General features: G+C 49.9%; 1 protein-coding gene across 13 annotated transcripts in view; it reads left to right on the top strand.

Moving 5' to 3' along the window:
• Positions 1-23,261, top strand: part of ADGRB2 (adhesion G protein-coupled receptor B2) — a 70,458-nt gene that overhangs the window by 34,863 nt on the left and 12,334 nt on the right. For 4 of the 13 annotated variants that reach the window (XM_074217669.1, XM_074217668.1, XM_074217666.1 and 1 more), the window contains exons 3-26: positions 4,787-4,870; positions 5,664-5,828; positions 7,358-7,522; positions 8,870-9,034; positions 9,468-9,632; positions 10,085-10,186; positions 10,268-10,374; positions 10,973-11,167; positions 11,576-11,644; positions 11,916-12,024; positions 12,356-12,674; positions 12,787-12,889; positions 13,243-13,286; positions 13,622-13,748; positions 14,464-14,567; positions 14,977-15,079; positions 15,910-16,060; positions 16,868-16,937; positions 17,695-17,761; positions 18,004-18,089; positions 18,733-18,834; positions 20,589-20,760; positions 21,948-22,043; positions 22,580-22,619. In XM_074217669.1, coding sequence (XP_074073770.1) covers positions 4,787-4,870; positions 5,664-5,828; positions 7,358-7,522; positions 8,870-9,034; positions 9,468-9,632; positions 10,085-10,186; positions 10,268-10,374; positions 10,973-11,167; positions 11,576-11,644; positions 11,916-12,024; positions 12,356-12,674; positions 12,787-12,889; positions 13,243-13,286; positions 13,622-13,748; positions 14,464-14,567; positions 14,977-15,079; positions 15,910-16,060; positions 16,868-16,937; positions 17,695-17,761; positions 18,004-18,089; positions 18,733-18,834; positions 20,589-20,760; positions 21,948-22,043; positions 22,580-22,619 — 2,910 coding nt within the window. The remainder of the gene's footprint in view (positions 1-4,786; positions 4,871-5,663; positions 5,829-7,357; positions 7,523-8,869; positions 9,035-9,467; positions 9,633-10,084; positions 10,187-10,267; positions 10,375-10,972; positions 11,168-11,575; positions 11,645-11,915; positions 12,025-12,355; positions 12,675-12,786; positions 12,890-13,242; positions 13,287-13,621; positions 13,749-14,463; positions 14,568-14,976; positions 15,080-15,909; positions 16,061-16,867; positions 16,938-17,694; positions 17,762-18,003; positions 18,090-18,732; positions 18,835-20,588; positions 20,761-21,947; positions 22,044-22,579; positions 22,620-23,261) is intronic. The other 9 variants (XM_074217672.1, XM_074217671.1, XM_074217678.1 and 6 more) reach the window with 7 other exon arrangements.

Here is a 23,261-nt window from a genome sequence, read left to right as displayed (position 1 = left end):
CCTCACTCATCCCTATTCAAATGGAACTGACCCATTTGCTGTTCTCTATATATAAGATTACACCTCCCACTTCCATGCCTTTTCAGGCTATCCTTGCCTGGAACACCAGCATCTTTCCAGTTACCCATGTTCATAATTCTGGAGTCATCTTCAGTTATTCAGTTATTTTTATTAATCTGTCCTTCCCACTACCCCCCACCATTGAATAAATATTAAAAAACAAACAAAACTTCTCCAAATCCCTCAATGTTTATCTACATATTATGGCAAAATAGATCTACAATATCAGTGTCTGAAAAAGTATGTCACTTTCTGTATTTTAAATTTTTCAGGAGGAAAGTGGTATGTTTCTTATTTATTCTTCTGGTCTTCTGGTTTTATCAGAGTTCTGATCTTTTCAAAGTTGTTTTTCTTTACAATGCTGTTATCAATGCATAAAATGCTTTCCTAATTCTGCTCACTTTACCCTGCATCAGTTCATAAGAGTCTTTCTAGTTTTTCCTGAAATTGTTCATTTCAGCATTTCCTATGACAGAAAGACTCTCAGACACATTCATACCCCACAATTTGTATAGGCATTCCCCAGGAGGACACTATTCACACCCTGCTAGTGATATGGTTGTGTATAAAGGGGTGCACAGACAGCTGGAAACTTTTTTTTTTGACCATAGCTACTCACTTTCTCTCACTCTATGCATCCAATCAATCCATTGTCAGATTTTGTCTCTTCACAGCATCTCTTGTATTTCTCTCATTTTCTTCATTCACACAGCATCACTCTTGTCCCATATCACCTTTTTCTCCTCCTGAGCTATTGCAATTGTCTCCTAATTAGTCCAATCCATCCTCTGTATAGCTGCCAAAATGATTTTTCTGTGTCACGTGAAAGTAATCAAAGAAAGAGGAAAAGAGTCTAAATATACAAAAATATTTATAGAAACTCTTTTTGTGGTAACCTAAAATGAGAAACTGAGAGGGTGTTCTGTTGGGGAACAGCTAAGCAAATTATGGTATATGAACATGGCAGAATGTTTTTGTGATAATAAGAAATGATGAAAATTCTGTCAGATAGAGGTTGTATTAATAAATGTTTTACAACCAGCTCATGGTTGGGGGTGGGGGTGGGGGTGGGGGGTGGAGGGGGGGTGGCTGGAGAGAGGAGGGTGGGGGAAGGAATATATGCATGACCCACTTTTAAGTTTAATCTCCATTAACTTTGTTTCCATCACTTTGTTAAGTCTAGACAATCAACAAAACAATAAATCAATGTGTATATGTAGGTAGTAGGGATTAAGTGACTTGCCCAGGGTCACATAGCTAGTAAGTGTTTAAGTGTCTGAGGCTGAATTTGAACTCGGATCCTCCCTACTCTAGAGCCAGTGCTTCATTCACTGCATTGTCCAGCTGCCTCCTCACATTGTATTTTTTGTTTTTTGATTTTTGCAAGGCAAATGGGGTTAAGTGGCTTGCCCAAGGCCACACAGCTAGGTAATCATTAAGTGTCTGAAACTGGATTTGAACTCAGGTACTCCTGACTCCAGGGCCGGTGCTTTATCCACTACGCCACCTAGCCGCCCCTGCAAACTTCTTGAGAGCAGGAACTTTTTGTTTTTGAATAGCACAATGTTTCATATGTAGGATACTTAATTCACATTATTCAGTCATGTCTGACTCTTTATTTTTTATTTTCATTTATTTATTTATTTATTTATTTATTTATTTTTTGCAAGGCGAACAGGGTTAAGTGGCTTGCCCAAGCCGCACAGCTAGGTAATTATTAAGTGTCTGAGACTGGATTTGAACCCAGGTACTCCTGACTCCAAGGCCGATGCTTTATCCACTACGCCACCTAGCCGCCCCAATGTCTGACTCTTCATGACCCCATTTGGGGTGTTTTTGGCAAAGATTCTGGAGTAGTTTGCTATTTCCTTCTCTGGTTCATCTTACAGATGAGGAAACTGAGGCAAACAGGGTCACATAGCTAATAAATGTATGAGGTTGGATTTGATTTCAGGATGATAAGTCTTCCTGATTCCAGACCCAGTGCTCTATCCACTGCACAACCCAGATGCTCAATACACATAAAAGTTGAATTCTAGATCTTTTGAGGATTCTTACAGATCTGGGATATTGGGATTCCAAGATAATGTGCTTAATTTTGTGGTTCTGTCTCTGAGCAACTCTAAAGACTCAGAAAAATTGGGGTGGCTAATGTAGAAAAAAATCCAGGAAGGCTTTGTATAGGAGGCAGCACTTGCTTTGTAAAATAGATAAGGGGAAGCTAGTTGGCAAGTTGGATAGAGACTGGGACTGGAGTCAGAATAAACTTCAATTCAAATACTATCTCAAACACTAGGTTTTGTGACCTTAGACAAGTCATTTAGCCCCCAGGAAAAAAATAACTATGTACTAGGTTCAAAGGATGGTGTGTGAACAAATATGAAGATAACACTGCGTGCGTATGTGTGAGAATGTGTGTGTGTGTGTGTGTGTGTGTGTGTTTGTTAGAAGCAGTGTTCTTATCCCTACTTCTGGTGGTATGCTGATAAACATTTAACAGCTGCCTCTCTGGCATACTTTTTTAAAAAAATATTATTTATTATGAATTTTACAGTTTTTCCCCTAATCTTGCTTCCCTCCCCCCCCCCACAGAAGGCATTCTATTAGTCTTTACATTGTTTTCATGGTATACAATGATCTAAGTTGAATGTGATTAGAGAGAAATCATATACTTAAGGGAAAAAATTAAAGTATAAGAGATAGTAAAATTATGCAATAAGATGATTTTTTAAAAAATTAAATGTAATAGTCTTTGGTCTTTGTTTAAACTCTATACTTCTTTCTCTGGCTATAGATAGTATTCTCCATTGCAGATACCCCAGAATTGTGCCTGATTGCTGCACTGATGGAATGAGCAAGTCCATTAAGGTTGATCATCACCCCCATGTTGCTGTTAGGGTGCAATGTTCTGGTTCTTAGACAATCCATTTTCATGCCGAAAATTTAAAACTTGGCAACTACTGCCCTCTGATATGTTAAAACACAGACCTTGCTTGTTGGGGTCAGAGATGGCTGGGAAGGCTCTTAGAGGTCATTTAGTCCAACCACTTTTATTTTGCAGATTAGAGAAACTGAGGCATAGAGAGATGTAGGGACTTGCCCAAGATCACTCAGAGAGTAACTGCAAAATCTAGAATTCAAACTCAGGCCCTCTGTTCAGGGCCATACAGCCAGTATCCATTGTGGGATCACGACTGGCAAAGCTGTTTAGCCAATACCTAGACCAGATCACCCCATTTTTCAGATGAGGAAAATGGTTCAGGGAGTTTGTGTCTTACCTAAGGTAACATAGATCATAGAAAGAGAACTAAAATTTTCATTCCCAATCCTCTGCTTTTCAGCTGTATCACTTTGTGAAGCTGTGTGGTTGGGGAGTTTGGGAAAGACCCCCCCCTTCTAAATGAATATACATGGAAGTCTTTACCACCCAGAAGCCCCATAGACAATCTGGTTTTTACCTCCCCCAGCTTTATGCCTCTGTTTCTCCTTTTGGGGAAATCTTGTGACTGCCCATCTCTTCAGGTCAGTGAGGAAGGAGCTAGGATGAGATTATGTCTGTGAGGTCCCCCAACTGCCTCTGATTTTAATTCCAGGATAGGGACTGGTCTTAATAAATTAGTCTAGTCTGGGAAAATCATCATTTCCTGTAATAAGAGGGTAGGACACCTGCTCATGATCTCAGCATTGTGTGGGATGTAGGGATACTTGGTCTGGGGTCCCAGATCTTTGGCCTCTTAGGGTTTAAGAATTGGAGCTCTCCTACCCTTTGGGACAACCTTAGCGAACAGTGGTCACTTATTCTATTGGCCCACAACCTGGGATCCACACATGGTACACAAAAAAATAGACTTTTCCTACCAACCCTGAAGTCTCAGAGGAAGGTGGAGGGAACTGGTCTGGTGGGCAACTAAAGTCACCTTGAGGGAGCCAGGCTGGACCACTGTGTGTGGGGTACAGGGTCTGGTTCATTAGGACTTTGACAGTCAAACTAAGGGATCAGGATAGATTAATGAGTGCAGAATTGGCAGTGGAAACTTTCCCATGATAGGATATAATAGAGATGATGCCTTGCAAGAAAAAGAATCCTAGACTAGGAGTCAGGAGTTCTGGATTCTAGTTTTAATGGTTTTCACTGTCTTTAGTTGTGTGATCTTGGGTAATAGGGGTTGTTGGGGTCAGAGATGTCTGGGAAGGCTCTTTAGAGGTCATTTAGTCCAATGCATAATAGAGAGAACCTCTGTTTTTAATTTCCTCATCTGTAAAAACAAGAGGTGAATTAGATAATTTTTGGGTTTCCTTTCATCTCTAACATTATGTATTTTAAGGGTCCTCTAGGCTCTGTCATCCTATATTCTAAAGTCCCTCCCAACTCTGACATCCTGTGTTCTAAGGTCCCTTCCCGTTCTGACATTCTGTGTTCCAAGTTTCCTCCCACCTCTGACATCTTGGGTTCTAAGGGCCCTCCCAGCTCTGATATCCTGGCTTCTAAGGTCCCTTCCAGTTCTGACATTCTGTGTTCTTAGCTCCTTTATAATGTTGCCAGTCTTTTGGCTTTAGATCTCCTTCAATCCCAGCCTTCACTTTCCAGACTCATGGGTTTTGTATGTTTTCTGAAGATCCCATGGATGGCCCCAGATTTGAGAGGATGGGGAAGGGAGTAGAGGGGGTTCTCTCTTCTCCCTTGGCCCCATCTCCTGCCCCAGTTGAGGGCATCTCCATATTGCAGGTGAGGAACCGGAAGAAGAGCCGAAGGTGAAAACCCAGTGGCCCAGGTCAGCAGATGAGCCTGGAGTGTACATGGCGCAGACAGGTAACTGTGTCTGTCTGAGTCTGCGGGCCTGTGATGTGTCAGCCCATATGCTTAGTGCATCAGGGCGTGTGCTTAGCATGTTGGGGGTTGTGCTTGTTTCTATGTGTCTGCAGCCTGTACTAGGGCTTTCCTCCTCCCCAGCCCTTTGGGGAGAACAGAGGGATTGGAGCAAGAGGAGTTTGGGGATATTCTGGGAATTTCACTTGGGGACTTTCATTGGGGAGGGGTCCTGCTAGGGCTGCAGACCAGCAAGGGAACAGGGGTGGTAGTCAGAGCGTGTTTGGGCTCCAGGGATGGTAGCTGTGCAGCTGGTGGGAAGGAGGGTCTGCCCACAGGAAGGAAGAGGGGAGCCTGTGGCCTGCAGTCAGGGCAAGCCCCTGTGCTTGAAGCCATGTCGTTGCAAGACATTGCAAATGACCCTCTGAGAACAGAAGGATTATTTCAGAGTCCCTAAAATCAAGCTTAGATCATCCCCCAAATCATACCTTCCATGTTTGTAGTACTATTTGGTTTCAATGCAGAATAGTCCTGCTGATGCTATAATCAATGTCCAGAACAGCCTGGTGACCTTCACATTATAGAATAGTCTGGTGACGTTACAGGCTCTATTTACTACTGCCTATGACCCTATAGTCTCTACTCAGAGCAGTCCAGTAACCCCACAGTCACAGAATAGAATAGCCTAGTGACCCTGCAGGCTCAACACAGAATAGCCCTGGTGACCTTTCAGAGCAGCTCTGGGTGGCATCTCTCTTCTCTCCATGCCCCAATTCGCCATGTCCCTTTCTCCTAGGAGACCCAGCAGCTGAGGAGTGGTCTCAGTGGAGCGTGTGCTCTCTGACGTGTGGGCAGGGCCTTCAGGTTCGGACTCGCTCCTGTGTCTCCTCCCCGTATGGGACGTTGTGCAGTGGGCCATTGCGGGAGACGCGGACCTGCAACAACACGGACATCTGTCCAGGTACGGCCCTTGGGGCCGCCCATCCTTTAAATATGCCAGAACACTGGGTCACCAAGGGAGGGGCATTGCCCCCCACCCAGCTGCCAGGGCCTCTCTGGGCCAGAGTGGACATTCTCTGGGAAAGGGTCAGGGTCTCTAAATGGAGGCCCACTGGCTCCTCCCATCTGTTCCTAGGTCCAGAGGAAGCATGATAATGTGGAAAGGGAAGGATTAGAAATCAGGAGTCCTGGGTTGGAACCCTAGTACCTGTGACTTATCACCTGTGTGATGAAGCAGTCTCCATTTTCTCCTCCTCCAGCCCTGAATCCTTTGTTGTCTCAGAAGAGGCTTTGATGGTTGGGGAGGGCCCAGGGCAGTAGGGACATCCCCATAGCCCAACTCTAAGGTTAATTTTCCCTTGTGGAAGAACTCCCTTCCAATAGCTCCTTCCATCTTTACTAGACACCTGTTACTTCTACACACAGGTTACTAAACACTTGAAGGTCATTTTCTGGCTCTCTGTGCAGGAAGACATTGCTTTCTTGTCATTAGGGTTTGAAGGGGAAAGAGAAAAGTCCCCTTTCAGCTGGTCAGTTGTGGGCTGCCTAAGACTAGGTCCAGCTAGCTGTGTGTAAGGAGAGAGCATTGGGCCCCTGGAAAGGGCTGGGGACAGGGTGGTCCTGCTCGTGGCCTTGGGGCCTGTAGGCATGCCCCTGTGTGTATGCGTGTCCTTGTCCTCGTGTATGTCTCTAGTGGGCTGCTTGGCCCCTTTTCTCCCTGATCCTCTGCCCCCCCTCCTCATATGTAGAGTTCCTTTGCCATCTCCCCAACTCTAGATTCTCCAACCCACATATAAAGGAGAGGCCCCATCTCCTTGGGGTGGTCATTTCTGATTTTGATATTTTGGGTACATTGGTGCAGGGCATGATGACCAAGAGGGAGTCAGGGCTTTCCCATTTGACCTAAAATAAAAACCCAGCTATACCTCTTAGTGCTTATGTGACACTGGGCAAGTAATTTCCTCTCTCTGGGCCTCAGTTTCCTCATCTGAAAACAAGGAGAGTCATGGTAGATGACCTCTAGGTTCTAAATCAATGATCCTTAACCCCCCTTCCACTCTCTTCCCCCCTCTCCCCGTCCTCTATGTTGCATCCATCCATCCATCCGCTTTCTTGTCTGACAGTGGAGGGGTCTGGTGGAGATCTGGGGAGGGGGAGAAGGTATGTGGGCACTGGGTGCTGACACTTATCTCCAGCCCTCCTCCAGTGTCAGAATCTGGACAAGGACTTAAGGCTTTGGTGGTATAGTGGAAAGAGCTCTTGTTCTGGAGTTAGGAATTGCTCTTCATGTGTTGCCCCTCTCTGGGCTTCATAGAAGGAGGAAGTTGGACCATATGCTCTTGTAAAACCTTTCCCTCCTCTGTCACTTCTGGGAGGTGGTCATCCTGGGATCCTGGCCGGGTTGGGGGTCCTGACCTTCCCTGGGGTGTGTGAAGCCTGGAAGGGGTTGGGGGTGGGGAGAGGTGACTTGGGTGGCGTGCTTCCTTACAGTGCCTGGCCTGTGGGAGGAATGGGGGCCCTGGAGCCTGTGTTCCCGCACCTGCGGGCGGGGGTCCCGGAGCCGGACGCGGAGCTGTGTGCCCCCCCAGCACGGTGGGAAGACCTGCGAAGGTCCCGAGCTGCAGACTAAACTCTGCAACCTGGCTGCCTGTCCGGGTCAGTAGCGCCCACCCTTTCCCTCCCCTCCTCGGCTGCCCTTTCCCCTCTCCCCCTCCCCCCAATCCTGCTGACCCCTTACCTTCCCTTTGCCAGGGCGCTGGGGTTACTCACTGAGTTTCTTGGGCAAGAAGAAGCCCTAGATGTGAACTAGGCTGGGGAAGATGGTTGGAGTGGGAAGGGGCAAGATGGAGAGACCCGTCCTGGATTTTAAACTATTTGTTAGGGTTGGAGGGGGAGTCCCTGAGGCTTGGGTAGGGGATCTTTCCAGTGCCTACTTTATCATGGTCCCCTAAGGAAACAAGGGGAAAGACTATCCAGCTCCATGCTCTGAAGGCAGTTGGATTTATAAGATGGCTTTGTGATGGTCTAATGGTAGACATCTCTGCAACCAATGATCCTCGGAGTTCAAAGTGCCCCAAAACCCTGGCCTTGGCCACGGGGAGGCCCAGCAGTGGACAAAGCCTGGTAGCCTTGGGAAAGTATGTAATCTGATGACTTGGTTTCTCTGGATCTCAGGTTCCATTTTGTGATACAAAAGAGTTACACAAGAAGATCTCAGTGGTCCCTTCCACCTCTAAGTCCTATCTGAGAAGGCCTAATTATGGCCTAAAATATGAAAGTGGTGGGGAGAGCCCAAGAGGGAGATTTAACTAGCTCAGATCTCTCACAAAGAACCCCAAGTCCCAGGGGTAGCAGCCTGGAGTGGGGGACCCTGTGGCTGGCATGCTTTTTCTTCTTCCTGGTATCCCCAAAGTGAGTTTCTGAGGAGGAAGTATACCTGTTGCAAAGGGGCCTGGGGCCTGGGGGAGAGTCTGCCTTGGTTTGGGCTCTCTTTTGAGGCTTGAGGTTCTGAGGCAGATTAGGGAGATCCCCCTCCCCTGAAGCCTCCTTCTGGTCTCTCTGAAGGCTCCTATTTTCACCTGGTAGAATCCTCACAGGCTCATTTTGTTTTCCAGGCATGTCTTATGTCTATGGAGGCCTGAGCCTAAGGACAGGGCACTGCCTGCTAGGCTTTCCCTATCTTATTCGAGGCCAACATTCTCCAGCTTGCTCCTGGGATGTTGGAGCAGTCACCCTCTTACAGGATCAGGACATTATAGTCAAGGAGATTAAGTTCCCCCCAGCCCTGTGCATGAACCCAGACAATATGGTGTAATAGAAACACTTCAAATTTGGAGGTAGAGGTTGTGGGCTGAGCCTCCATTTCCCTGTCTGTACAGTGAGGGAGGGGCACGAGCTGGTCCCTAAGGTTCCCCTCTCTACTAAACCCCAATCCCTTCGCTGCTGCCCCCCCCCTTTAGCTCACCATTTTGCATCCTCTTTGTTTCTGTCTCCCTGGGGCAGTGGAAGGCCAGTGGCTGGAGTGGGGCCCCTGGAGCCGCTGCTCTGTGTCTTGTGCCAATGGGACCCAGCAACGCAGCCGTCGATGTAGTGTGACGGCCCATGGCTGGGGAGAGTGCCGGGGTGCCCATGCCGATGCCCGAGAGTGCAGCAACCCAGAGTGTCCAGGTGAGGGCTGGACGAGCTTAAGGGAAGAGATGGGCAGTGGGTGGAGGGAACCTTGACCTAGGTTCACCATTACAATGAAGGGCAATGGTAGAGAATGAGTCCTGGGCTGGGGCCTCTGAGAACATGGGTTCAATCCCATCTCTGCTGCTCGCAGCTAGTGTGACCCTGGGCAAGTCTGATCTTTCTGGGTTTAGGTTTCCTTACCCTTAAAATAAGAGAGGTCATTTCCAGTTCTAAATCCTTCATCTTCAGGCAGGCTCCCAACCCCTTACCCCTGCCCCAAACTTGTCATCTTGGGCAAGGGAACCAAGGACTAGAGGGTAGGAGTGGTTACAGGCATAGAGGGAAGTGGTCATGAATGGGAAACCAGGAGTGAGCACACAGCTGATCCTCTCCTGCCTCCCATGTCTTATGGGTACCATCCTCCAAGCAGCTGATGGCAAGTGGGGCCCCTGGAACCCCTGGAGCCTGTGCTCCAAGACGTGTGACACTGGTTGGCAGCGACGATTCCGCATGTGCCAGGGCACAGGGGTACAGGGATACCCCTGTGAGGGCAGCGGCGAGGAGGTGAAGACATGCAATGAAAAGAAGTGTCCAGGTACCCTCTTGGTCTGGGATGCTGGCATGCTAGGACAGGAGCTGGATGGGAGGAGAATGCTCAGGCTCATTAAGCCAGAGGAATGCCAAGGGCAAGGAAGGTGGAGTTAGACTCACTTCACATGGCCTCAGACCTAGGAGCATGACTGCAGAGAAAGGTTTCAGCTGGTTAGGAGGAAAAACCTACCAATGATCAGTGTGTTGCCTTGGAAGGGGCAGGGGGGCTTCCCATCACTGAGCCTGGAAGATTTGTTAGAAAGGGATGAGAAACCTGAGGTTCCTCACCCCCAAGGAAGGTTTTTATGACTTTGGGGTCCCCTGGGGGGGCTTCTGGGGAGACAGCTGTCAGAAGATGCTGTGGGCAGGGGCCAGCTGGGGATACAGTTGGCAGAGGATGCTGTGGGCAGGGGCCAGTCAGGCCTCAGGCTCAGGCTTAGCTGCCTCCCTCCTTAGCTCTACATGAGATGTGCAGAGATGAGTATGTCATGCTGATGACCTGGAAAAAGACAGCAGCAGGTGAAATTATCTACAATAAGTGCCCACCCAATGCCACAGGTAGGTGGCCATCCTCATTATGCCCTTTTTTCACTGACTAACCTCCTCCTTCTCCATACTGGGTATTCTTCTGTTTTCTAGGGTCTGCCAGCCGCCGCTGTCTGCTTAGTGCTCAGGGGGTTGCCTATTGGGGCCTGCCCAGCTTTGCCCGGTGCATCTCACACGAATACCGATACCTGCACCTTTCGGTGGGTGCAATCCAGGATCCTCCCCTCCTCTCCCCCTATTTTGATACAGAGGAGTATGTGGGTGGGCAGGGCTTATTGGCACTGTGATCCCATCAATAATGACATATAGGTGTACATAGTTTTGTGCCTGTTTGTCTATCTCTGTGTATATCCTTCTGTTCTTGTCTCCATCTCTGTCTCTCTTTGGTTGTCTCTGGCTCTGCTGGTATGTTCTCGTTCTCTCTCTCTCTCTCTCTCTCTCTCTCTCTCTCTCTCTCTCTCTCTCTCTCTCCTCTTCTTCATTCCTTCTCTCATTTCTCCTTTATGTCTCTCTCTCCCTGCCTCTTTTTCTTCAGTTGTGCCTGCACTTTTCTTCTGTCTTTAAGTGTCCCTGCATCTTCTTGTTCCTGGTATCCTCCATTCTTCTCTCTCAATCCATCTGCCTGTCTCCTCCCAATATCATCTCTCCAGGGGTCTTTGACTCTGTCTCTAGGTCTCTCTCCCCTAAGTGACAGATTTGGTAGATTTAGGACTGTGGCTAAGTTGAGTGGGGTCTGACTTGGTCCAAGATGAGAAGCTGGGACTGACCTCCTCCCTGCGCATCCCTCTTGCCCCACAGCTGCGGGAACACCTGGCCAAGGGTCAGCGGATGCTGGCTGGGGAGGGCATGTCTCAGGTGGTCCGGAGTCTGTTGGAACTTCTGGCCCGGCGCACCTACTACAGTGGCGACCTGCTCTTCTCTGTGGACATCCTAAGGAATGTCACCGACACTTTCAAGAGAGCCACATATGTACCCTCAGCGGATGATGTCCAGGTGGCAGGGCTGGGCACATAGCATTGGGCAGTCACTGACTCTCTGAATGTGGAAGGGTCATTTGGCCTGACCCTCATTGTATAGATGGCGGAAGCTGGGCCTGACAGAGGAAAGGAGAGAAGCAAGTCTCACAGCTAGTACCTGGGGGAGGCAGGATTAGAATGCAGTCTCTAGAGTCCTTTCAAGTGTGCCCAGAGAGCTCTCTCATAGACAGTGGCCTGCCTTAGGGAACCTGACAAGTGGGGAGGATGAAAACCATCTGTGAGCTCTTGGTCAGAGGTGGGGCTGGGGAGCAGGGCTAGCACCAGGACACAGTGAGGTGTCATAGGCTGGTCCCATCACATCTTGGTGCCAGCCTGGCCCACAATGCCCTAGGCACTCCTTAAGATCTTCTCCCTCCCTCTTCAGCGCTTTTTTCAGGTTGTTAGTTACATGGTGGATGCAGAGAACAAGGAGAAATGGGATGATGCCCAACAGGTAACAGGATGCCCCCAACAGGAGCAATTGGGAGGGGAGAAAGAGAGAGAGACAAAGAAAGAAAGAGGAGAGAGAGAGAGAGAGAGAGAGAGAGAGAGAGAGAGAGAGAGAGAGAGAGAGAGAGAGAGAGATGCTGTTGCTGTCCTTCAATAGAACTGATCCTGGCCCTGAGTCTGTGGGTGGTGGGATTGTGAGGGGCTCAAAGCCATTAGGGGCCCCATCTCCAGGACTCTGGACCACCAGTCTCCTTATGCTGTCTGTGACCTTCCAGGTGTCCCCAGGCTCTGTTCACCTGCTGCGGGTGGTGGAGGATTTCATCCATCTGGTGGGAGATGCACTCAAGGCTTTTCAGAGTTCTCTCATTGTCACTGACAACCTGGGTATGGGACAGGTCGTACTTTTCTTAGGGGTAGGGGATGGGGAGTTTGTGGGAGCAAAATAGACCTGCATGGTTAAATAAGATGACAGTGCTAATTCATTTCCTTCCTGGTTCCTTCCTTCCTCTCCTCCCTCTTTCTATGTCTCTTCCTGTATGATGGTTTCTGCATCCCTCCATCTCTTCTCTGGGTCTCCTTCTTCATCTCTGTGTCTTTGGTCTCTCCCTGCATGTCTTCCTCTCTCACTGTCTCTGTTGGTGTGTCTCTGATGCACACCTCTCCCCCTTGTCTGCCTCCTGGCCCCCCTGTGTCTGGGGCCCTGGCCCCACTCCAGTGATCAGCATCCAGAGGGAGCCTGTTTCTGCTGTCTCCAGTGACATCACCTTTCCCATGCGGGGCCGCCGGGGCATGAAGGACTGGGCCCGGCACTCCGAAGACCGGCTCTTCTTGCCCAAGGAAGTGCTAAGCCTCCCATCTTCCGGTAAGACATCTCCTGTTCCTGGCCTTGGGGCAGCTGGGCCTGGATGGGTGTCTATGCTTCCCCCCCTACACCCCAATCTGCTTCCTCTCCCCACAGAAACAGACGAATCATCCTATTTTGTGATTGGAGCTGTGCTGTACCGGACTCTGGGTCTTATCTTGCCAGCTCCCAGGTAAGGACCAAATCTGGGGATCCTCCCAGGTGCCCTCCAAATCAGATAGACTCCAAAGTCTCACATGTGAAGGAGGCAGCCAATTCTTTACCTCCACTCCCTCTGTCTACAGGCCCCCTCTGGCAGTCAGCTCCAGGGTCTTGACGGTCACAGTGCGGCCACCCACCAAACCAACAGAACCCCTCATTACTGTGGAGCTATCACATGTCATCAATGTGAGTGAGGCCAGGGGTGACCTAGGCTTAGGGTGGGGGATCCCAGGCTTCAGGAGGTTTATTTTCTCTTACAGATGGGAGTGGGAGGGTGGGGTCCCTTGTTTCTCTCCTTAAGGTACACTCCTTAAAGATCTTGTCTAACCTCAGGTTTCTTGCTGCAGCTCCGCCTTTGGGGAGGAGAGAATCAATCTCTTCTCAATGGGCATCTCCTTTCCCTGAATCAGTATTCCACATCTTGCATCTTTTTGATTGTGGCCTCTCACACTTGCCCAGGGAATGGTCAGGGGGCAAAGAGATGGGCCTGGAGATGAGGCCTGATCCCCCCTCATCCCTTTGTGTGTTCTGTTCCACAGGGTACCTCAGATCCCCACTGCGCCACATGGGATTACTCTAGAGCGTAAGTACATGACTGCCCAGAGGTGGGACACTCCTGGTCTTGAAGGACCTGGGTTGGGTGGCCACAGTTGTTCAGGGGCATTGGGCCAGATGGCATCGGATGGTTAGCTAGGCTATTGACTTTGCCAAGTAAACTTTATTATTTTTTACTGTTCTGCTCACCCTGCCTCCCTAGGCACTCAGTGATCTTATACTTTGTGTACTGGTTATCTAGGGGCTCACCCCTCTCCCTGTGGTCACTAAGACCCTCCAGAGTCAAGGCATTCATACTGATAGATTTCTGCAGCCTCCTCTGGTCCCCTCTCCCTCTTGATCAGGATGCTTCCCCATCTGTAGGGATGCCAGCTCCGGTGAGTGGGACACGGAAAGCTGCCAGACCTTGGAGACCCAGCCTGCCCATACTCGCTGTCAGTGCCAGCAGCTGTCCACCTTTGCTGTCCTTGCACAGCTGCCCAAGGACCTGGTGAGGGAGTGTGTGCGTGTGTGTGAATGAGAAAGTCATTCTGGTGCTTCATGTTCATGTATGTATGGACATGGACATAACCAGGAAGTGACCCCATGGACAGGTCTCCCTCTCCCCAGCCTCTGCCCTCTTCACCCTGGAGAGCCCATGGTGGAACCTCTGCTAATGACATTCTCTAGGATCTCGGGCAAGGTCCTTCCCCATTCTGAGACTCAGTTTCCCTGTCTGTAAAATGAGGTCAGACTAGGTGGTCTTTAAGGTCGTTTTCCACTAACATACTGTATTCTAAGGCCCTTTAATTTTTTTTTTCATTCTGTATTCTAAGTTTACTTACATCTTTAACATTTTATATTCTAAGACTCTTCTTAGTTCTGACCTGTGTTTTAAGGCCTTTCCCTACTCTGACATCTTATGTTTTAGGGGCCTTCCCAGCTTTGACTCTACATGTCCTAAAGGCCCTCCCAGCTCTGACATTCTGTGTTCCAGGGCCTCTCCCAACTCTGAAATCCCATGTTCTGAGGCCCCTCTCACCTCTGATGTGTTCTATATGATTCCTGTGACTCAGAGATGAAATCCCAGCACGGACAGTACCATCTGACCCGTGCCCTCAGTAGAGAATCCCTGGGGAGAATGAGTGGGTAGAGCTACAGCCAGAGCTGCCTCTTCTCCGAAGACCCACCTCTGCTGCTCCCTGACCCCCCTCTCTCTGGCCTAGAGTCTGGAGCTCTCAGGCACCCCCTCTGTGCCCCTCATGATCGGCTGCGCTGTCTCCTGCATGGCCCTGCTCACCCTTCTTGCCATCTATGCTGCCTTTTGGAGGTGGGTGCATGCATGTGAGGGCTGAGGGACAGTGGGTACCTGGGTTCAAGGGTGAGGGAGGGAATTGGCTTGAGGGTGAGATTGAGGCCATTCAGCCTGGCCCCTATCAGGTAAAAAAACCAACTGGGATTTAGAGGCCAGAGCTCCGAGTTCTGCCACCTAACAGCTGTATGACCTTGGACAAGTCCCTTCCCCTCTCAGGGCCGCAGCTTCCTCTATGATTTGGGCAGAATATGCCTGGGCTGCCTTCTGGGTTGTTGTAAAGAAGACTCTTTGTAAAAGACAAAGCCCTGCAGGATGTGAGTGCTGGTAGGGACTGGCAAGACTTCCCCAAGGCCACATTTGTGCCCAACCCAAGTGGGCGTGTGGAGCCATCAGCCTCTTTTCCCATGCTTTTTCTGTTCCCTAGGTTCATCAAGTCTGAACGCTCCATCATCCTCCTGAACTTTTGTGTCTCTATCCTGGCTTCCAACATACTCATCCTGGTGGGGCAGTCGCAGATTTTGAGCAAGGCAGGTGTCAGGGGGCCCTCAGGGGCAGAATCTTCATCTGCTGCTATCTCTGTGTACACGTGTAGGGGGGATGTGTTGGGACAGACGCGTGTGTGTGTGTGTTTTATCTGTATGTGTTTGTGTGTATATATATGTGTGTATGTGTGTGTTATCTGTATGTTTGTGTCTGTGTGTATATATCTGTGTGTGTGTGTGTCTACACACCACATAGGACAGGCGTGCTGCCTCTCCCCGTGACAGCGGAGGCTTTGAGTCTGTCTGTCCCTGGAGCTGCGTCTGAGCGTGGGTGGCCTCCCCGCCTCTCCCGGCTGCCTGTGCGTGTCACCAGGCCTGTGTCGTGCTGTGTGTGGGCGCTGGGAGTTGGGGGTGCTCTGGGAGACTCTGGAGCTTCTGGGAAGGGGGAGGGAATAAGGGGGCTCACACCCTCATGCTCCCCAGTCTGAAGCAGGTGAAGCCAGGTGGCTGTGCCATCTCAGCGAGGTGTGCCTGAAGGCAGGCACAGGCAGCACAGGAACATAGGCATTAAAGTTGCAGTCAAGTTCAAATCCTGACTTTGCTCCTAGTTAGCTGTGGCATGCCACCTCTAAGTAGAACCAAGAGAGACAGCTTTGTGGCCCCAGGTCCATTATTTAACCTCTCTGAGCCTCAGTTTCCCTGTGAGTTAAATGAAGGAGAATCGGCTTGATAAGGTATTATATCCCCTTTGGACTGGTCCTCGCAACCTTGCTGGTCACCAAGTCTGGCATCTGTCATGCCAACCAAGGCCAAGGGTGGAGGTGGCACGAGAGAGGGGACCAGCTGGGGGAACAGGTACCTCCCTCCTGTTCCAGGGTGTCTGCACTATGACAGCAGCATTCCTTCATTTCTTCTTCCTCTCCTCCTTCTGCTGGGTACTCACCGAGGCCTGGCAGTCCTACTTGTCTGTCATCGGCCGCATCCGGACGCGTCTCGTCCGCAAACGCTTCCTGTGCTTGGGATGGGGTGAGTGGAGCTGGGGGGAGGCCAGAGGAGGGGATGCTATCTGAAGGCCCAGAGGACCTGGGGTCACACCATTGCCCTTTCTACCTGGGTGAATTTGGATAAGGCTTCACCTTTGGGCTTCATCTTCTCAGCCAAGAAATAAGAAGGTTGGCTTAGGCAACCTCTAAGGGTCCCCACTGGTTCTAGGTCTGATAATCTGGGATCTCCAAGAGCAGAAGAGAAATGGAAGCTGGGTGGGCAGGTGGGTGGGGGTGCCTAGCTGGCCTAGAAGATGAACTTGGGCAGGCCATTTGATCAGAATAAGATTTGGGAAAGTCTGGGAAAGGTGCTTGCACTGGGAGTCAGGAGACTTGAGTTCAAATCTCACCATTATTGTGACCTTGGGGGCCCTTCTCTGGGCCTCCACCTTCCATAGGGTTGACATGAGAGAAGGAAAGGACAGGAACTTGTGACAGGAAGAGGTGCTGATCCTAGGGGCTGACTGAGTATGATGGTGCTTGGACTTAGACCAAGGAGAGCAGAAGGCACCACAGGGATCACCCCAAAGTCAGGAAACCCCAGTTCAAATCTTATCTCAAGTAACTCATTGTTGTCACCTCAAACAAGTTCTTTCACCCTTTAGGGCTTCAGTTTTCCCATCTGTAAAACATGGGGATTGGAGTCATGACTCTGGGAGAGTTGGGTCTCATTCTGTGATTCCACGACCAATTCTGTCTCTCTATACCCCCCGGAGATGGGAGGAGGGTTCAGGACTCCCCAGGTTGTCCTCCTTCCCTCTCCTGCCTCCTGACCTCCCTCTTTCTCCAGGTTTGCCGGCCCTGGTGGTGGCTGTGTCAGTTGGCTTCACCCGAACAAAAGGCTATGGCACAGCCAGCTAGTACGTGAGATGCTCAGAGAAGGGGGAGGATGATGCTTGACCCCAGGGCTGGGGAGGCAGGAGGGGAAGATCATTTATGCAACACTCATTCTTTGCTGGACATACCAGATACATAGATTGAATCAGCCCTTGCCCTATAATCTAGGAAGGGAGATAAGTAGATACAGTGTGGACAAAATGAAGACAACATAACTTGGGAGGGAGGATCACGGTGGTTTTTTTTGGGGGGGGCAGGAAAGGCTTCATGGAGGTGGTTCTTGACCCTGGGCTTCTAGGAAACTAGGAGTTCCAAGAGTGGGAAGTGAGCCCTGAACCAGGAATCAGTCAGTCTGAATTGGTGACAAGTCTGTCTCGAGCCCACTCTACAACATTCAGCAAGCCCCTTCCCCTCCCCATGCTTCAGTTTCCCCTGTTGTACAGTGAAGGGAAGTAGACTTGATCTCTAGAACCCCTCCTGGAAATTAAGTGTATAAATGGTGTCTAAAAGATTTGAGATCTATGAAATACCACAGTTATGAAAGTGGGACTATTAGTGAGTGATGGGATGTGATGGGTATTAGGACATAGCAGGCGTTGGTCACTTGGGGTGGTTTGACTGAGTGGGGATCAGAATGGGAAATGGGGGAGGGAGGGCATGAGATGTTATATCTCCCTAAGCCTCAGTTTACCTCTAAAATGAGGAGAGGTTACAGTTGATGATCTCTAACCCTTCTTAAGCATTGCTTCTGCCTCTGACAGTCTTTGTTTTATGTCACAGCTGCTGGCTCTCCCTGGAAGGGGGGCTTCTCTACGCCTTTGTGGGTCCTGCAGCAGTCATCGTCCTGGTAGGTGTTCCTTGCCTCAGGTAGTCTGCAGTGTCCCTGGGCAGGGCTTTGGGGCACACTGAAGTAGAGGGGCCCAAAGGGGTCAGCTTGACCATCCCTCTGCCTTCAGGCAACTTGACCCTGTCCCGGCATCCCTCGACTGGTAGGGAGTGGATCTCTGTCCTCACCCACTTCACACCTCTTTAGCATGGAGGTCCCTTTGTGATACCTTCTGCTCCCCCTTCCTCCCTGCTGTTTCTCAGGTGAACATGCTCATTGGAATCATCGTCTTCAACAAACTCATGACCCGGGATGGAATTTCAGACAAGTCTAAGAAGCAGCGAGCTGCGTAAGCCAGACCTGGGGTCCTAGGTCCTGCTTTCTTGGGCCCATCACTGTAGGAACTCTGGGCCCTGTCTCTACCAAGCCCTGGTGGCTCCTATTCTTGGCAGTAGGGGGTAACGAGGGGTGTTCCCAGGGACCCTGAGCTGTGAAGAGTCTCCCCTACAGCTAAGGACCTAAGGTTATTAACATATGAACACACACACACACACACACACACACACACACACACACCCTCTCAGAGTTCAAGAGGGAAGGAGGGCAGTTAGAGTAAAGCAACCATTCTAACAAGTATAATGGAAAAGTTCAGATCTTAGTCCCCAGAGCTTTGAGTTAGGAAACCTTGGGAAAGCTGCTTCCTTCTTTTGGCCTCAGTTTCCTCATCTATGAAATGAGGCTAATGGCCCTCTGGACTGCCTCCCTCCCAGGGCTTCTTTGAGGCAAGTGCTTTTTCACACTTTAAGGCTGCGGTCTAAGAGCACAGGGAGTTATGATGACGACCAGGGCCTCGGCCTTGCCCACACTAACCGGGCTCTCTCTTTCTCTCGTCTGCCCTTCCCCTCCCCATTGCTCCGGGGGTGACTCTGCCTCCGTCTCTCCCTGGTTTTCCGTCCGTCCCTCTCCTCCCCTGTGTCTGTGCCCCCCCCAAGCCCGCAGCGGCTCCCCTGTGCCAGCCTCCTCCTCTTCCCCTGCTCGGCCTGTGGAATGGTCCCCAGTCCCCTGCTCAGCTCGGTCACAGCCAGGAATGCCATGTTAGTCCTGCCCCAAGGGTGGTGGTGGGTGGGAAGGGGAGGAGGATTGGGTGGAGGGTGGGGAAATGGGGGCTGAAGCCGGGAGAAGAAAACCCAGAGAATGGGTGCCTCTTTCTCCCTCCAACCTGTCCTGTCTCTTTGGTCTAGTACCTGAGATTCAAAGATTCTTGGAGTTGCCATTTGTAGTCCAGTTCTGGTTCTGTTACTTCTATGTGTCCCTAGACCTCTACCCCTCACTTCAGTTTTCTTATCCTTTAAAAAAAAGGGGGCTTGGACTCTCCTGCCCTCAATCCTTTGAAAACTATAGAAGGGAACCTCAGACCTATACTTAAGCAGAAACCCCACTGGTATCACCTTTGGCAAGTAAGTGGTCAATTCCATCTCTGCTTGTAGACCTCCAGTGACAGAGAACTCACTACCTCTCAGAAGACAGTCCATTTTACTTTGAGATATAGAATCAAAGTCTTCTTCGCACCTTCTATCCACAACTTCTAATACATTCTGGGGCTGAGGTGGAGCGAGAGTCTGAGCTATCTTCCAGATACTTAAAGTCTAGTAGAACTCTACCCTTCCCCTTCCATTAACCCCTCACTTTTCTTATCTTAAGTTAAACACCCCTGGGTCTTTCCATTGATCTTCTTGGAATGGGGTTTCCAGGCCCCTCCGATATCTAGCTTATCAATGTCTCACTTCTGATGCTGTGAGCCCAGGCAGATCCTCTGGTCTGATTCTTGGCTATCCTCATGAGTACAGGCTGGTGTCATTGACCACTAATGATAATGGGAGGGTGGCCAGGTAGAAGTGAGGGTATAACAGGGATGTCCCTGTCCCCTATCCTGGGATCTTGCCATCCATTCTCCTTATTTCCCTTAGGCATAGGAACCTCCTCGGCCCTGGGGCTGTGGCAGGAAGAGGGAAGGGAAATATCAGAAAGTGGGGCAAGGGTAGCTGGATGAAGCATGTCCTAGTGATGTTCCAAGATACCTATCCAACAATCTGGCTAGGAAGTAGTTGAGGGGGTGAAAAGCATGGTTTTGAGATAGACAGCCCCCTGCCCCTTTCAGTTACTCTTTTACCTTCTCTTTCTCCATCTTGTCTTTGTATTTCTTTCTCTCTGTGTTTGTCTCTCTGTCTCGCTTATACACACACACACACACACACACACACACACACACACACACACACACACAAACACCCCTTCTATAGCTGTCTCATTCTCAAAAACTCTCCCTTCTCTATATTTGTCCCTTTCCTGGGTACCCCTCTGTGGGCACATCTTCCTTCTCTCTACTTGCTTCTCTTTGTGGTTTTTCTCTTTGGAGGTCTCTCTCTGGGAGACCACACAGCATGATGAGAAAGGAATCATTCTGAAATCAAGGCCTTTGTCCAAATCTTGCCTCTGATCCTTAATGCCCATGCCTTTGGACAAGTCATTTAGCTTCCCCGTGCCTCAGTTTCCTACTCTGTAAAATGAGAGCATTGTACCTTCTGGTGTTTCTTTTGACTCTATCATCCTGTGGTCTTTGTCTCTAAATCACTCTCCGTTTTTGTTTTTTCTGTCTCTGCGTCTCCCTTCTTTGTCTCTCTGACTCTGAGCCTGAATCTCTGTAGTTCATTGCTACTTCCTTTCTTCCCAGTTGTCTTGAAGGGTCCCTACAGCTTGAACCCAAATGTCCACCCTCAAGCCCAAGAGGATTGTGGGTATATCAGAGGGGCTGATGTACCCACTTGTCCATCCCTGTTTTCTTCTGCAGGGCCTCACTCTGGAGCTCCTGTGTGGTGCTGCCACTGCTTGCCCTAACCTGGATGTCCGCTGTCCTGGCCATGACCGACCGACGCTCCATCCTCTTCCAGGTCCTCTTTGCTATCTTCAATTCTGTCCAGGGTTTTGTCATCATTGCTGTACACTGCTTTCTTCGAAGAGAGGTAGGAACCCCAATCCTGTCCCAGGGCCCTCTCTCCCTTGCTATCTTTCTCTGATGTTCACTGCATTTGTACAGAAGGAGAGGGTGCAGACTGGAGATAAGAAAGACCTGGTCCTGAGGTCACAAGGAATACTGGGGACAGGGGCTGGATGCAAGGACCCCACCAACCAGGGGGTAGGCAGAGCTGTCATTGATTGAGGTTCAGTCTTTCTCATTTGTCCTGTGCCCTTGGAGCTCTGTGACACTCAGCCAGCAAAGAGACACAACTCTTTTCTGTGGGGTTGAGAGCTCCATCCCTGGTCTTATGATAGATGAAGGGCAGCTAGATAGTGCTGCAGTGGATAGGACACTGGACTTGGAATCTAGAAGACCTGAGTTCAAATCCAACCTCAGACACTTGCTGTGTGACCCTGGACAAATCAATTTACTTCAGTTTCCTTATCTGTAAAATGAGCTGGAAAAACAAAGGCTAAATCATTCTGGTATTTTTGCCAAGAAAATCTGAAATGGGGTCACAACTGACATTACTAAACAATAAGAACAGACACTGCTCCTCTAAGGTGTATTCTTCCCACAAACTCCCAGCTCAGTATTTCCCTGTCATGTTTCATGTTTTTCTGTCTCTTCAGTGTTTTCTCTCTCTCTCTCTCTCTTTCTCTCTCTCTCTCTCTCTTTCTCTCTCTCTCTCTCTCTCTCTCTCTCTCTCTCTCTCTCTCTCTCTCTCTCCTTTCCTATTCTCTTCTAGTTTCTGGATATATCCTTGCCCTCAGATCCCTCTCTGCAGTGTCTCTGTCTCTCCAGTCCTTGCCTCTCCTCCATTTATACTTCCTCCATCCATCTCTACTCTCTCCCTCTATTCACTTTCATCTGTTCTTTCCCTACCTTATCTCTCCTGTCTCTTCAGAATAGAACAGGAAGTTCTGGCTTTTTGTTTTGCATGTGTGGGCAGGACAGGCCCAGGGGAGTGTGGGGAGGCTGCAGGGTGGATGAGGAGCTGTCTCTGGGAGGAAAGAGGAGCAGAGTTGGTGCAGAGTGCCTGGGCAGCTGGGGAAGATCGTCAGAGATGGAGTGTATCTAGTACCAGTGGGCATCAGCCAATCATGATCTAGGAGCCCATCAGGGTCCCTAGGGCTTTTCTGCTGGGTCTAGCAGTGCCCAAACCCAGTGAGTGTCTCTTGCTTGACCTAGGTCCAAGATGTGGTGAAATGTCAGATTGGTGTGTGCAAGAGCCAGGAGAATGAGAACTCACCAGGGTCCTGTAAAAATGGGCAGATCCAAGTCATGGTGAGTGATTTGGACAAAGCAACCCTGGGCAACCCTGGGGCTCATCCCCACCCCTCTCCAGCACTGCCACTTATCCCCATATCATATCATTCTGAGGGTTAACCTTGAGGAGAACTGAGGGCTGTGTAGACAGAGCCAACTTCCTTGACTTCTGGGGTTTGAGGAAAGTATGGGAGAAAGGAGTTGAACCTAGGTGAAACATGAGTAGCCATGGGATAGGGCACTGAGTCTGAACAGCGAAGTGGGTGAACTGGGCTCTCTTCTGGCCCTGGCCACTAAGTCACTGTGTACCTTTGGGCCAGACATGCCTCTTTTCTGGACCTCAGTTTCCCTGTATGTAAAAAGAAGGGGTTAAATTTGATCTTCAAGTGTTTCCCTTTTAGGGTTACCTTCTAGTTCTGACATTCCTCCCACTAAGCTTTGAGGAATGGGAGAAGGGGAGGCCTATGGATGGAGGAGGAAAACCTCTTCCTTCCACTCCCCTTTTATTCTTTCCCCTCCCTCCTTTTCAACCCCCTCCCCCTCTCTGCTTATAGACAGATTTTGAAAAGGATGTGGACTTGGCGTGTCAGACAGGTGAGGCATGACTCCCTTGGAGTGGTGAGACCCCGGATGGGGAGGAGATGGGGGAAACTGGGTGGGAAAGGGGAAGCCTGAAAATGGGCCAAGAGGCTGTGGAGTCTCATTATCACTCTGCTCTTCTGCCCTGGAATCTTTCGAGGTACCAGCACTGCCCAGGAAGAGAGGAGGGGACCTGCTTTGTGCAGGAAAGATAGATATGTAGCATGGGGGAGAGGAGGGGAAGAAGGAGTATGCATGTGTGTGTGAGGGAGGAGGGAGTCAGGGTGGGGGACAGTGGGGTCTTATTAGAAGATGGCCTAATCTGGAATCTAGTCCTGGCTCTGCCACTGAATTTTTCTGTGACTCCTCACTGGGCCTCAGTTTCCTCCTTTGTCAGATAAAAGGATTGGTAAGGTTCTTTCCATCTGTGACAGTCTGATTCTGGGATCTCTTCCTCTTCTGAGACTCAGAGCACTGAGGCTGGTTAATCAAGGCCTTGCCTCTACCTTTAGAGTGCCCAGATGAACTAACTCTTACATTGTGGGACTCTGGCCCCACCTCCAGATCTGCCTTGGGATTGGACTTTGAGGGAGCAGCTAGAGGTGGGCACAGTGCCCTTCAGGGTCCTGGAATCCACATCCTTTCCCCCTCCCCCCC

The sequence above is a fragment of the Macrotis lagotis genome, chromosome 1 (genome assembly GCF_037893015.1).
Source record: "Macrotis lagotis isolate mMagLag1 chromosome 1, bilby.v1.9.chrom.fasta, whole genome shotgun sequence".
NCBI classification, from domain to species: domain Eukaryota; kingdom Metazoa; phylum Chordata; class Mammalia; order Peramelemorphia; family Peramelidae; genus Macrotis; species Macrotis lagotis.
This window is presented reverse-complemented; position numbering and strand designations above follow the sequence as displayed.